General features: G+C 44.9%; 1 protein-coding gene across 1 annotated transcript; it reads right to left on the reverse strand.

Moving 5' to 3' along the window:
* Positions 1–602: 602 nt before the first annotated feature.
* LOC107384633 (dynein light chain Tctex-type 3) lies at positions 603–3,537 on the reverse strand. Its single transcript, XM_015957985.3, has 5 exons — positions 3,376–3,537; positions 3,136–3,177; positions 2,365–2,488; positions 2,028–2,105; positions 603–963 (listed from the first exon to the last, which is right to left on the reverse strand). Exons 1-5 carry the CDS (start codon positions 3,400–3,402, stop codon positions 890–892), a joined length of 345 nt encoding a protein of 114 aa, XP_015813471.3. The 5' UTR covers positions 3,403–3,537; the 3' UTR covers positions 603–889.
* Positions 3,538–15,214: the final 11,677 nt, after the last annotated feature.

The following is a 15,214-nucleotide window of genomic DNA, read 5'->3' on the forward strand; positions in this document are numbered from 1 at the left end:
TCTTTTATTTTGGTAGATTTTATTTCTGCTTTAGTTTCTTTTTTTAAGTGTAGATTCTTCTGTTTGTTTTTAACCTGATATATTTACAAACGTAAAATCAAAGAGGAAAATAAAGGACAATCTTTTCAGGTTTTTATTACCGGGCAGCAGATTTCAGATTGACCTTTAACATAACTGGGAAATGGGTGAATTAGATTTCTTTCTGTGGAAATAAGTCGATCACTTCCTGCAAAGGATGCAGCTGAAATCATTTTCTTATTTCTTTAATTGTCATGAGCAGCTGAAATGAACAAATCCATGAACCCAAGGTTCCTGCACCAGCGAAAGGAACCTGGAAATGTGTCACAGCGAACGTTTTACTCATTTCTCGGTGATCTCTACATCTCGTGGATCCAGCACTGCCAGACATGTAATCGATACAGACAATTAACATTCAGGGGTTTTAGCCAAATGTTTAGTTGAAGGTTGTAGATCTTTACCTACTTTTGGTTTCTGAGTAGAACTTCTGTGTTTTGTTGGTTTAAAATGTTCACAATTTCAACAAAAATGTTCCGATCGGTAGCAGGAGGGTAGCACTACTCTGTAATAAAACCCATAAAAACTAAATATTTATCAGAGTTTATTCATTTTATTGAAATCTTTCATGTGAGAGGAAACTAAACACATCAAACAACAGATTCTAAAAGCCTAATCAGATTATTTTTCTTCAGCTGAAAACCCTCACTGACATGATACACAAACACAATAAACAAAGGCTGGACTCAGCTGAAGGTGACCGATGAAGGCTGCCACTCCTCAGAGAAATGTGCTGTTAGCACTCTGTGGTGCTCTGTCACCACCTGCTGTTCAATGCAGAACATAGCAGTGTGTGTGTGTGTGTGCGAGTGTCCTATGCAATGGACACAGCAAACACACTGACGACACAGTTCATGGTGCGGTTTTCCCACCTCACCGTGCAGCTTCCTGTCCAAAAACAAGAGAAGGAGAAGATTTTATCAAGCAGGAATAAAAACACAATTTAGAGAGCTCAGGTTTTAATGCCTGACGGATGAGGAGAGATCATATGAAAACAATGTGGATACAAGCAAGGAAGGAAGAAACAGGAAAGTTAAGATGAGAAGCCTAAATGTCTAAATCTTAAAAATAAGGCATTTTAGGAAAACATCATTTTTATTTAACTCATTCACTGCCACTGACGACTAAAGTCGTCATTTGCATTTTTTTACTGTGTGGGCGTCGGAACGAGCTCCCGCACCGTGAGAACAAACTTCCCAGCTCTAAAGCCGATCTTCATCCGCATGCGTCCCATGTCACGTGATCAGGAAGCAGAAAATCCATGTGTCAGGAGATCGTTTTGGGCCGCTGCTGTAAAAAAAAGGTGAGGCGCGAACCGGAAAAGCGTCTGCCGATCTCAATTCAACAACGGATTATGAAAGAACGGATAACGCTCGAAGCGCGCTGATTCTTCCTGATGTAAGAGGCGAGTCTCCTCTTTGTTTTGGCGTCAACATCATCCAAGCGCGCAACGTTCTGTGACTCTTACAAAAACAGTGAGAAATGCTGGCAGCGAATGAGTTAAAAACAATACGTCATTAAATAAAGTCAAGATAGGTTATCCTGAATAAAGTGGAAATACATTTTAATCAAAATGACCTGTATTTGATATAGTGCCTTCAAGAGTCCTAGAACCCCCCCAAGGTGCTTCACAACACAATCAGTCATCTACACATTCACACGCTGGTGGTGATGAGCTACATTGTAGCTACAGTTGCCCTGGGGTGCACTGACAGAGGCGAGGCTGCCGAGCACAGGCGCCACCGGTCCCTCCAACCACAAGCAGGCAAGACGGGTTACGTGTCTTGCCCAAGGACACAACAGCAGCATTATCTGCTGGGAGCCGGGATCAAACCTACAACCCTCTTAGTGGACATCCTGCTCTACTTCCTGAGATGCTGAGCTATAAAGAGAAATTCAGACTAAACCATAAATCAGACGTTGACCACAGCATGTTGGAGAGATGAGCTTACCGTCCACAGCAGTGTCCCAGTAACAGGAGTTAGCTGTGTGGAGCCCAGCACCAGTTTTCTGCATCACCGTACACGTCACTGCAGACATAAGGTCACCGTTATCTCTGCTATCATCCTCTTTAGACATCATCACATCTCTGCAGGTCTTCGGGTTTTATGAGGTCTTCATCACAACATGTTCAGCTTCCTGAAGGTATTTCCCGGGTTTAACTTTAAACTTTGGCTGGTTTTATTTCTTATTACAAGCAAACATTATGAGCAGCTATTTGACTTCTACAGTTTATTTTTTCCTGATCAAATTTTTAGACTTTACACAGAAACTGAGGTTAACTCGTACCGATGTACTTGTAGGGTTTTCCCAGTTTGACCAGCTGAGTGAGGCAGCGCTCCACGATGCTGGCTGTCCATTTGTTCACCTGACTCTGGCTGTAGTCATACCCTCCCACTGTGCTTTCAATGCACTGACACACACACACAAATCAGCATTAAGTCATGTGGAAGTCACTGATCCAGTTTTACTGCAGGCAATGGACATGATGAGAAAACAGCTGATTGAAATCAGGAAATCTAAAGTTTAAAAACAAGAATAACTAAATATTATACTTCCCAGAATCTGAACAGAAACATATTTGTTCTTCTTGCTTAAATCTTTTTTATTTCCAACACTAGATTATTCACGCATGGGAATTCTGGGATAAAACTAAGACTGAAAGGCAGGCAGAGCATTCAAATAGGAGACAAAAATCATGTCACAATTACTGCTCATACTGTAGGTGTGTATGTGTGTGAGGGTGTGTGTGTGTGTGGGGGGGTGGGGTGGGGGGGGGGTTCTATTCGCAGAATGAAGGAAGAACATCTTAGCTTCTTATATCCACACCACTTGGAAAAATAAAAACTTGTACTAATTAAAAATGACTTTTCAGTCATATTTCTGACGACAGACTAGGTGGGAAAAAACGTTTTTGTCTTTTGTGAGTTGACAGCTTGTTTAGAATGTTTCATGAGGGACTTCTGAAATAAACAAATGCAATCGACTGAAATGATACTAAAAATGTTTTTTTTTACAAACAAGAATATATGAAAATAAAAATCACAGTTAGAAGAATACCTCTTTGACGATGTTGTCAGCTTCCTCTGAATTGAACGAGCCCTGAAAATAAACAAAAAAAAATTCATGAAAATGTTTAAAATGAATTTCTGTTCATAAAATAAAAAACTGCGAACAAAAACGCTAGAGATAATAATTGGTTTTACAGCCTTGGGATCCTAGCATCCTGATGTTGGGAGTGGTTTTAGCTAGTAGCCTGTTAGCTAACAGAATACCGATCAGTCTAGAAGTTAATCTAACCTCGTTTCCATTATGAAACTCATCCATCTCTGCTCCTCTGCGTCCTCCTCAAGGTGCTTTCTGTCTTTTTCACGACGTAAAAGTAAACACATAAACCCGGTTTGTGGAGAGAGAAACCGGAAGTTCCGTGAGATGTCAACAAGAAAATTGGGTGTTACATCGAAATATATCCCCCGGTCAAAACAGGAAAATGCAACACCGGGGAGGAGAGGTGCAAAAATATAATACAATGGTTAAGCAATTTACTTTAGCTAACAATACTTAAAATTACTTTAAGATAATTTAAGAAGAGAACAATCAGAAGTTGATGGCCGTGACCAGGGGACACATTTCGAAGTAACATCTAAAGAAAGTAGTTGTGACCATAGATATCAAATATTAACATTATTATGTTAATATATGGTATCTATGGTTGTGACTGTATTGTATTGTATTTATTTTTCCGTCATAACAAATACATATAAAACACAGGAAAAGGAAAATAATTATCTAATAAAGAACATAATAATAATTATCACAGGTACAAATTCCTCTTGTAAATTAAACAGTTTCTTTAGATATAATTTATGAACGAAAAGGTATAGGCTGAAGTTAAACTTATTTAAGCCTACCCATTAATTCATTACAAAAAATCAACTGCTGCCACTAGGTGGCCGTTCTGACAAAGGTTCACCAGATTCAAACATAAACATTTTTCTTTACATTTATCTGTTGATCTTTTTAAATTCACATTTTCATCCCTTAGATTATTTTTATTTTCTCATTATAACATTTCTCGTCTTTTTTTTTTTTTTTTTTTTTACAAATAGAAACCTGATCACGTGCGTTCAAAAATATGGTCATAACAAATACCATCCGGCCATCTATCCATACATTTTCAGCTGCTTATCCTGGGTCGGGTTGCGTGGGCAGTATCTTAAGCAGGGAAGCCCAGACTTCCTTCGCCCCAGCTACTTGGGCCAGCTCTTCCGGGGGACTCCTAGCGTTCCCTGGCCAGCCGTGAGACAGTCCCTCCGGCATGTCCTGGGTCTTCCTTTAGGTCTTCTCCCAGTTGGACATGCCTCACCAAGGAGGCGTCCATGTATCTTAACTAGATGAGCCTCAACTGGCTCCTCTCCATGTGGAGGAGCAACAAATCTACTCCAAGCTTCTGAGCTTCTCATCCTACCTCTAAGGGAGAGCCCAGCCACCTTTTGGAGAAAACTCATTTCAGCCACTTATAATCCACAATCTCATTCTTTCGGTCACTACCCAAAGCTCGTGACCATAGGTGAGGGTAAGAAGGAAGAAAGATCAGTAAATTGAGAGCTTTCCCTCTGGCTCAGCTCTCTCATCACCACAACAGATCGGTACAACGCATCACTGCATTACTGCAGATGCAGCACCAATCCATTCGTTCCCTCACTCGCAAACAAAACCCAGAGAGACTTAAAGTCCTCCATTTGGGGCCGGACATCATCCCTGACCGGGAGAAGGCATTTTACGCTTTTCCGAATCAAGACAATGGTCTCAGATTTAGAAGAGCTGATTCTCATCCCAGCTGCTTCACACTCGGCTGTAAACTGCTCCAGCAAGAGCCGAAGATCACGTTCTGATGGAGCCAACAGGACCACATCATCTGCAAAAAGTAGAGACTCAATCCTTAGACCACCAAACGGATCCCCTCAACACCTTGGTTGTGTCTAGAAATCCTGTCCATAAAAGTTATGAACAGAATCTGTGACAAGAGCAGCCTTGGCGGAGTCCAACTCTCACTGGGAACAAGTCAGACTTACTGCAGGCAACGCGGACCAAGCTCTGGCACCAGTTATACAGGGACCTAACTGCCCGTATCAAAGGGCCTGGTACCCCATACTCCCGGAGTACCCCCCAGAGGGCCCCCTTGGGGGAAGTGGTCGAATACCTTCTCCAATCCACAACACATGTAGATTGGTTGGGCGAACTCCCACTCAACCTCTAGGATCCCCCTGAGGGTATAGAGCTGGTCCAGTGTTCCACGGCCAGGACAAAAAGCACATACTCCTGAATCTGAGGTTCGACAATCCGACGGACCCTCCTCTACAGAATCGCTGAATAGAACTTACCAGAGAGGCTAAGGAGTGTGATTCCCCTGTTGTTTGAATGGACGTCTTGCTCCATGGTCTAACTGAACTCCTCCCACGCCCGAGTTTTTGCCTCTGTCACCACCCGGGCCACAGTTTGCTTGGCCTGCTGGTACCTATCAGCTGCCTCTGGAGTCCCGCAAGCCAAAAAGACCTGATAGGACCCTTTCTTCAGCTTGACGGCATCCCTGATCGTCGGTGTCCACCAGCAGGTTCTGGTATTGCCACCTCGACAGGCATTGACGGCCCTGCAGCCGCAGATCCGGTCGGCCGCCTCAACAATGGAGGCATGGAACAGGGCCCACTCGGACTAAATGTCCCCCGCCTCCCCAGAACATTTTGGAAGTCTCTCGTCTCTCGTCTCGTCTTCCTCCGCTTATCCGGGTCCGGGTCGCGGGGGCAGCATCCCAACTAGGGAGCTCCAGGCCGTCCTCTCCCCGGCCTTGTCCACCAGCTCTTCCGGCAGGACCCCAAGGCGTTCCCGGACCAGATTGGAGATGTAACTTCTCCAACGTGTCCTGGGTCGACCCGGGGGCCTTCTGCCGGCAGGACATGCCCGAAACACCTCCCCGGGGAGGCGTCCAGGAGGCATCCTGACCAGATGCCCAAACCACCTCAACTGGCTCCTTTCGATCCGGAGGAGCAGCGGTTCTACTCCGAGTCCCTCCCGAATGTCCGAGCTCCTCACCCTATCTCTAAGGCTGAGCCCGGCCACCCTACGGAGGAAACTCATTTCGGCCGCTTGTATCCGCGATCTCGTTCTTTCGGTCATTACCCAAAGCTCATGACCATAGGTGAGGATTGGGACGTAGATCGACCGGTAAATCGAGAGCCTGGCTTTCTGGCTCAGCTCCCTCTTCCCCACGACAGATCGGCTCAGCGTCCGCATCACTGCAGACGCTGAACCAATCCGCCTGTCGATCTCCCGATCCCTCCTACCCTTACTCGTGAACAAGACCCCGAGATACTTAAACTCCTCCACTTGAGGTAGGACCTCTCCCCCGACCCGGAGGTGGCAAGCCACCCTTTTCCGGTCGAGAACCATGGTCTCAGATTTGGAGGTGCTGATCCTCATTCCGCTTCACATTCGGCCGCGAACCTACCCAGCAAGAGCTGAAGGTCAGAGCTGAATGAAGCTAGGAGGACCACATCATCCGCAAAAAGCAGAGACGAGATTCTCCTGCCACCAAACTCGACACACTCCACACCACGGCTGCGTCTAGAAATTCTGTCCATAAAAGTGATGAACAGAACCGGTGACAAAGGGCAGCCCTGGCGGAGTCCAACCCTCACTGGGAACAGGTCCGACTTACTACCGGCTATGCGGACCAAACTCACGCTCCTCTGGTAAAGGGACTGAATGGCCCTTAACAGAAAGCCACCCACCCCATACTCCTGGAGCGTCCCCCACAGGGTGCCCCTGGGGACACGGTCATAAGCCTTCTCCAAATCCACAAAGCACATGTGGATTGGTTGGGCAAACTCCCATGCCCCCTCCATCACCCTTGCAAGGGTATAGAGCTGGTCCACAGTTCCACGGCCAGGACGAAAACCACATTGCTCCTCCTCTATCTGAGATTCAACTATCGATCGGACCCTCCTCTCCAGTACCTTGGAGTAGACCTTTCCAGGGAGGCTGAGGAGTGTGATCCCCCTATAGTTGGAACACACCCTCAGGTCACCCTTCTTAAAGATGGGGACCACCACCCCGGTCTGCCACTCCCTAGGAACTGCCCCCGATGACCACGCAATGTTGTAGAGACGTGTCAACCATGACAGCCCTACAACATCCATAGCCTTGAGATACCCAGGACGAACCTCATCCGCCCCCGGGGCTCCGCCGCTGTGTAGTTGTTTGACTACCTCAGCAACTTCTGCCCCCGAGATCGGACAGTCCATCCCCAGGCCTCCCAGCTCTGGTTCCTCCTCGGAATGCGCATTGGTGGGATTGAGGAGCTCCTCAAAGTATTCCTTCCACCGTCCGACTATAGCCCCAGTTGACGTCAGCAGCTCCCCATCCCCACTGTAAACAGTGTGAGCGAGTTGCTGCCTTCCTCTCCTGAGGCGCCGGACAGTTTGCCAGAACCTCTTTGGAGCCGATCGATAGTCTTTCTCCATGGCCTCACCAAACTCCTCCCACGCCCGAGATTTTGCCTCGGCAACTGCCACTGCTGCACCCCGCTTGGCTATCCGGTACCTGTCTGCTGCCTCCGGAGACCCACAGACCAGCCACGCCCTGTAGGCCTCCTTCTTCAGCCTGACGGCTCCCCGAACCTCTGGTGTCCACCAGCGGGTACGGGGGTTGCCACCACGACTGGCACCGGCCACCTTACGACCACAGCTAGCAACAGCCGCCTCGACAATCGCAGAGTGGAACAAGGCCCACTCGGACTCAATGTCCCCCACTGCTCTCGGGATGCGGTCAAAGCTCTGCTGGAGGTGGGAGTTGAAGACCGTCTTGACAGGTTCTTCTGCCAGGCGTTCCCAGCAGACCCTCACTATGCATTTGGGTCTGCCAGGTCTACGCGGCATGTTCCCTTGCCATCTGATCCAACTCACCACCAGGTGGTGATCAGTTGACAGCTCCGCCCCTCTCTTCACTCGGGTGTCCAAAACATACGGCCGCAGGTCAGATGATACGACTACAAAATCTATCATCGACCTGTGACCTAGGCTGCCCTGGTACCAAGTGTACCGGTGGGCATCCTTATGTTCGAACATGGTGTTCGTTATGGCCAAACTGCGGCTTGCACAGAAGTCCAATAACAAAACACCGCTCGAGTTCAGATTAGGTGGGCCGTTCCTCCCAATCACACCCCTCCAGGTCAAGCTGTCATTGCCCACGTGAGCATTGAAGTCCCCCAGCAGAACAATGGAGTCCCCTGATGGAGCACTATCTAGCACTCGTCCCAGGGACTCCAAAAAGGGTGGGTACTCTGAACTGATATTTGGCCCATAAGCACAAACAACAGTCAGGACCCGTTCCCCGACCCGAAGGCGCAAGGAAGCTACCCTCTTGTCCCCCGGGGTAAACCCCAACACACAGGCAGAGAGTCTCGGGGCTAACAAAAAGCCAACCCCAGCCCTCCGCCTCTCACCCGGAGCAACTCCAGCAAAGTAGAGTGTCCAACCCCTCTCCAGGTCTCGGGTTCCAGAGCCAATGCAATGTGTCGAGGTGAGTCCGACTATATCTAGCCGGTACCGCTCAACCTCTGCCACAAGCTCCGGCTCCTTCCCCGCCAGCGAGGTGACGTTCCATGTCCCAAAAACTAGTTTTCTTGTCCGGGGATTGGACCGCCAAGGCTCCCGCCTTGGTCTGCCACCCGATTCGCATTGCACCGGACCCTTCATGTTCCTCCTGCGGGTGGTGGGTCCACAGTTGGACGAGCCCATGTATCCGGTTCGGGCTGGGCCCGGCCGGGCCCCATGGGCGAAAGCCCGGCCACCAGGCGCTCGCTCACGGGCCCCAACCTCAGGCCTGGCTCCAGGGTGGGACCCCGGTAACCCTCCGGACCGGGTACTCCGACTCTTCGTTTTAACCGCCATGAAAGATCCTTCGAACCGTTCTTTGTCTCACCCTTCACCTAAGACCAATTTGTCATGGGAGACCCTACCAGGGGCACCAAGTGCCCCAGACAACATAGCTCCTAGGATCATTAGGGCACTCAAACTCCTCCACCACGATAAGGTGACGGTTCAAGGAGGAGCATTTTGGAAGTGGGAATTGAAACTTCTTCTGACAGGAGACTCCGCCAGTCATTCCTAGCAGATCCTCAAAATACATTTGAGCCTGCCAGGTCTGGCTGGCATCCTCCCCCACCAACGAAGCCAACTCACCACCAGGTAGTGGTCAGTTGATAGCTTCGCCCCTCTCTTCACCTGAGTGTCCAAGTCATGAAGCCGCAGATCAGGTGAAACCACAACTAAGTCGATCATTGAGCTGCAACCTAAGGTATCATGGTGCCAAGAGCACATATGGACACCTTTATGTCTGAACTTGATGTCCATTATGGAAAATCCATGACAAGCACAGAAGTCCAATAGCAAAACACTCAATAAATACATTAAAATATATTTTGATCTGGGAAAATATGCTAAATAATGCCTTGGGCTTCCTGACAGGGTTGCGGAAGGCGCTTTATAAATAAAGCTTTGATTGATTGATTGATTGATTGATTAAATAAAGTTGTCTAAGAAAATTTTATTTATCTTTTCTTCTGAAGAGAAAAACATGTTTCTGTTAAAAATAATAACCAGTAATAATTACATTAAATCACTATGTAACGTCCAGAAATGGCCATTTTTTCATGTACAGTTTGATCTCTCCAGTATCTGGTCATAAGGAGACAGGAGTCTACATTTGTTGCCTTTAATCTGCCAGATCCTGCCATTCCATCAGCTGGTGTCCGGGCCTCTGCAGCTCTGAACACATGATAACATATTGGCAACAAACTGTTCCCGTTTCAAGGCCTTGAGCTTCCCTTATCGCTTCTACAGGATTCCTCATGCCTCTGAATAAAGTGAACATTTTCAGCTCACATGAGTTAATTAATCATTAAATGAAATGAACAATATGGTTAAATGAAATGTTTTGATTAATCTGTGCCTAAGTTAATAAGGTTGAAATTAATTTTAATATTACAGTGAGACATTTTCGATGTTATGATCAGTAATGTTTGGTTTAACTAGCGAATCATTATCTACACTCATACACAATGGTCATAAGATAAAGTTAAAGTAATTTCATGCACATAGATATTTTCTTACCCACAAATCAGTGCATCCTGTATCTGAGAAGGCGTGATGTTCTGGGTTGTTTGTTAACACCTCTTAACATGGCACGTTCCGATTGGCCAAGTAAATCATAATATGAGAATATTAAAACAGTATCACTTGCAGAGTGATTCAGCATTCTGTTAGATGAGCTAACTCTGACTGGCCACCGGGAGAAAACTCTCTAACCACCGCATCTCTTGACAAGCTTTCGACAAGCTAAAAGCTGCCTGCAGTGACACAGCAAAACGGTTCCTTCAGCTATTCAGAAACAGCTGCTCCAGACGCAAACTAGCTCCAACCTGTGTGCCTGGCGACATCTCTGGACTGGAGCGTCGGTGCTGCGGTAAATCTACTGAACCCGGTGCCCAGAGGTCATCTGACCTTTCTGACCTCCGGATCTGCGAAGAGGGTCTCCAAAAAGGGTGAGGTAGATACAGCATGATTTGCGTCTGATGTGGTTTTGATAAGAATCAGCTTCCTAGTTAATGCAAACCAAATTCTTTTCACTCCCAGAACTCAGCTTCTTCTAGATACAAGGTACTGATAAACACACAACATTCAACAGGGTACTGCAGGTTTAAGGGAGCCAAATTTAAGACTTTATAAGACCTTTTTAAGGCCACTTTGACCAAATTTAAGCAATTTTTTTTAAATTAAATTTAAGCTATAATTTCCAGCTATTGCCTGGAACCGGTGCTAACCACGTCGCAAACATGGGATTAGCCATCCAGCTACCATTAAACTTGCACTTCTAACTAGAAATTCACGAAATTTTTATGGAAATAAAAGAATCTTGTTTATTGGGTCTTTGGTTATTTAAGACCTTCGGAAACTCTATTTAAGGATTATTTGTCATTTTTGAGGATTTTTAAGGTCTTAAATTTGGAAAGTTGTGGCAAGTTTTAAGACTTTTTAAGGACCCGCGGAATCAATCACCATTCATCAATCCATCCACTTAGATTCATCCATCAGTCATCTTATTTAACTTGTCTTGTTTTATTTTGTTTAGAAAATAAATTTCTTACCTTTTATATACCTGACTCTGTCTGAATTGATACGAAGTGTGTTTGATTACTGAAAAAGCAAAAAAAAAAAAAAAAAAAATCATAGACTCTTCTGATTAAACATTCAGACTGATTAGGTTGATATCCTATATTTATATAGAATATCACAGCTTCTTGGTCATAAGTAAAGGTAATATATTAAGCTTAAAAGCAACTATATTAACCCCCAATTTCTTACAACTATGAAATCCCATTTAATTCCATATATAGTAGCTTAATAAACTAATATTACTGGGTATGTGTGGTATTTCAATATATTTAATTTGTTGACCATCCCATAGAGATTAAATCATTCTATAAAAAGTTCTATCTGTGATGCTGGAGTCGGATCACTCGTAGTATAATATAGTCTTCTTATACAAATAAGTTGTTAAACCTAAGGAATAATATATTCTGCTCAGAAATAAATCCCTACTAGCATTCATTTTATTTAAAATGTCTGTTTATAGAAAATAATGACTTGTGTTCAGCTTCATATAAAAACTTTATTGTTAAAAAATAATGCAGATCATAAAAAATGAGTGTGTCACTTTAAATGAGATTAACGTGTCAGAAAATAAAACTTTGCTCTGATAAAAAAGTGCAAAATGTGCTTCAAAACTAAGTTAAAATAAATAATTAGAAATTCATCTTTTACACTTAAAAACACAACATGTGTGGAAGCCCCACTAAACTACATTTCTAGTAGAAAAGAATAACATCAAAAAGCTGCACTGGTTGAAGTGGTGGAGGCTCAGCTGGTAGTGGTTCAGTCACAGGTCAAAGTTCTTAAATACACAGGAAGAAAAATGATTATCACACAGAATAGAGTCATATAGGGCTCCTTAATAGTTCCTATTGATAAAGTTGTTTACAAACAACTAAAATCACAAGTGCCTACCTCACAACAGGCCAGCTGCACCGTCTCATTTTGTTTTTCTCTTTAAAACTCAAACTGACATTAAACACTAGAACTGAATTAAATTTCCTGTTTTTCTTAAGTCTGATTGGTTGATTTGGACGTGGATGAACATCGACTTCTTTCAGAGATGTGTTCTTCTTTTCCTAAATATCAGGAGCGTCCTGTCTGATCCTGTTTTAACGTTTAAATGTTTTGGGTTAAATCTCATTCTAATGTCAAAAAGGGTTTTAAAGTCCCCTGAGAAGAACCCACAGCATAAAGATATTACTGACATCAGCAACAAATCACCCTTTACTGTCTAAAACTCATAATAAAAGCTCCTAAAAGTCAGACTCTGTGTCTTTAAAGCGGAAGTGAAATGACACGTAGTGATGTCACTGCACAACAGAATGGGCTCTTGTTATATCTCAGAGTTCCAGCCAACATGATGAGGTTTTACACATTTGCTGTCCTCCGAGACTCGTCTCCGTGTCTGTGTGAGGACTTGTTCGGTTTCCACCTGAGGATTCATCCTCAGCATCACAGCAGGCTGCAGGCTCCAGATCGAGGCCGTCTGGGTCCTGATGACTTTACAGCAGCTGGAGATGGAGGCTCCTCTTCGAGGACAGACTGATCCACCTCCATGTCTTCCGTCTGCTTGAACCTGGTCGAGGACAGTCGTCTGAAGAAGGAAATCTGAGGACAGAGCGGACATTTATAGAAATAAACATGTTTACAGCTTGGTTCTAAAAACATCTTTAGGTTTAATAGATCTAGTTTACGTGTCCTTTTGATTGGCATGAGTCGTCCGTGCTAGTGTTAGCAGATAGCTTCCTGCTTGCTCAAGGGAAGGCTTCAGCCTTGGTCTCGCATTAAATGTGTTACATTCTAGAAGGCAGAGGGTAGCCGAGCTGCTAAAACACGGTTTTCTGGTTAAAAGCGCCCACCAAACTTCAGTTAGCTAGGAGCAACATTGGCTCAAAGTTTGATGAGTGTCAGTCATCTGCCCCCACCCTCACAGCACTGCTCTCAGCATCATGTTTGTATTTCCCGCGAGTGACAAGATGCAGGATGCAGCCAAGATGGCGGTGGTGTGAGGGAGATACCCGCTGAGCTCTTCAGACGGCGCGGCGGGTTTGTCCGTGTTTTCTACAAACATGGTTTATGCTGTAATCAGAGTAAATACTTCTGTAAACTCCAACATAACCTGTGTGAAAACTGTGCTTGTCAAAACACCTGAAGGTTTAATTAGTCATTAATGACTCGTGCGTGCGTGCGTGTGTGTGTGTGTGTGTGTGTGTGTGTGTGTGTGTGTGTGTGTGTGTGTGTGCTGTCCATGGTCCAGAACTATGAGAGCGCTCCTTCACTTATGTTTAAATTAAGATTAAAGTTTTATACTAATGCAAAATTAGATGTTTGAACTCCACAAGAAACAACATTAATATACTCTCAAAATACTAAAACGAATCATTTAAAAGAGCTGAAAACTGAATTAGTACGCATCCAAAGTTCTTAAGTCTCTGGAGAACTTCTGATCACTTCAACAAATCATGTGAACCCCAGAGACAACAGCGTCATTTTACCTGCTGTAGATTAAAGACCGTTACCTTCATGTTGGAGCCTGATAGGCTGTTGCCATTGCCATCTCTCTTCCCATTGGCTGCTTTGCTCTCCTTCCCTGTTTTTTCCTCAGCTGCTGTGTCGTTCTGCCTGATGACCTCAACTGTTGAAATTACAAACTATTAATCCAGCGGTTTAAGGATTATAATCTTTGGCTTGTGCACATCGAAGCTGTTCCTCAGCGATCTCACCTTTCTGCTCTCCATCAGGTGCAGCCTCTCTGTTCGGCTCCTCCTCCTTCAGAGAAGATCACGATTACCTTTAATAAAGCTAATACTTGTATTAATGCACAGCTGAGTACTTACAGCACTCTCTGTCAAACAGCGCGATGCGTTACCCTCCTCTTCCTCTCCATCATCAGCATCAATGACCGAGTCCTCTTCCTCCTCTTCTTCCTCTTCCTCCTCTTCTTCCTCTTCCTCCTCTTCTTCCTCCTCCCTTTCACCCTTGTTTCTCAGTGTCTCCACATCCTGCCACCATAAGGGAAATTAGAAAATGTTAAGTTTCACTTTTTTTTAACAAACAGCTTCTGGTTAAAACCAGATTTGGACGCTGGACAGAAACAATTCTTCAATCTTCAACAAGCCTGGTTTTTATCTAACTAATAACTTGGACAGGAAGAGGAGAGGAGAGGAGAGGAGAGGAGAGGAGAGCTGGTAACGGCTTCAGGGGGGATTAGGAGCTCAAAAACTAGTTCAGTGGAGATAAAAATGGGTCCAACCTGATCCTGACAGAACCAAATGATGAGATGACGAGTTCTTCCTGCAGCCTCACATCATCAGCTTATTAAGCCAGAACAATTCAGACACAAAAAAAAGTGTGAATTTTCGTTTTTCTGAGGCTGTCTTAGAGGATTTCTTTGCAGGACCTTTCACTTACGTTTTTTCCGCCATGAAAAAACCTGACATTTAAGATGATTTTTGAAAATAAAGGATTAATTTACCAGTAAATCCACAAATTAATTAGCTGAACTTTAGCCAGTGATGAATAAAACCCTCAACTTTACTCATTAAAGGCCAAACTTAATCACCTGGTGTAGCAAAGACCCATGAGAGGGTGAGTGTGGTGATGAGCTCAAGGTTCATAATCTCAGAGTTGGTTTCACTTTTACTCTGATTAGATTAACAAACATTTCATTTCAACATGAAGAACTCAGATTAGCAGGAAGAACGTGAGTTGATCACTTTCTCATATTCAAAATTAACATCTATGAAAGAAGCAACACAATTTAAAAAGGTCGTCGTCTTCCTCCTCTTATCCGGGACCGGGTCGCGGGGGCAGCATCCCAACTAGGGAGCTCCAGACCGTCCTCTCCCCGGTCACCTCCACCAGCTCCTCCGGCAGGACCCCAAGGCGTTCCCGGACCAGATTGGAGATGTAACCTCTCCAACGTGTCC

The sequence above is a fragment of the Nothobranchius furzeri genome, chromosome 3 (genome assembly GCF_043380555.1).
Source record: "Nothobranchius furzeri strain GRZ-AD chromosome 3, NfurGRZ-RIMD1, whole genome shotgun sequence".
Classification (NCBI taxonomy): Eukaryota; Metazoa; Chordata; class Actinopteri; order Cyprinodontiformes; family Nothobranchiidae; genus Nothobranchius; species Nothobranchius furzeri.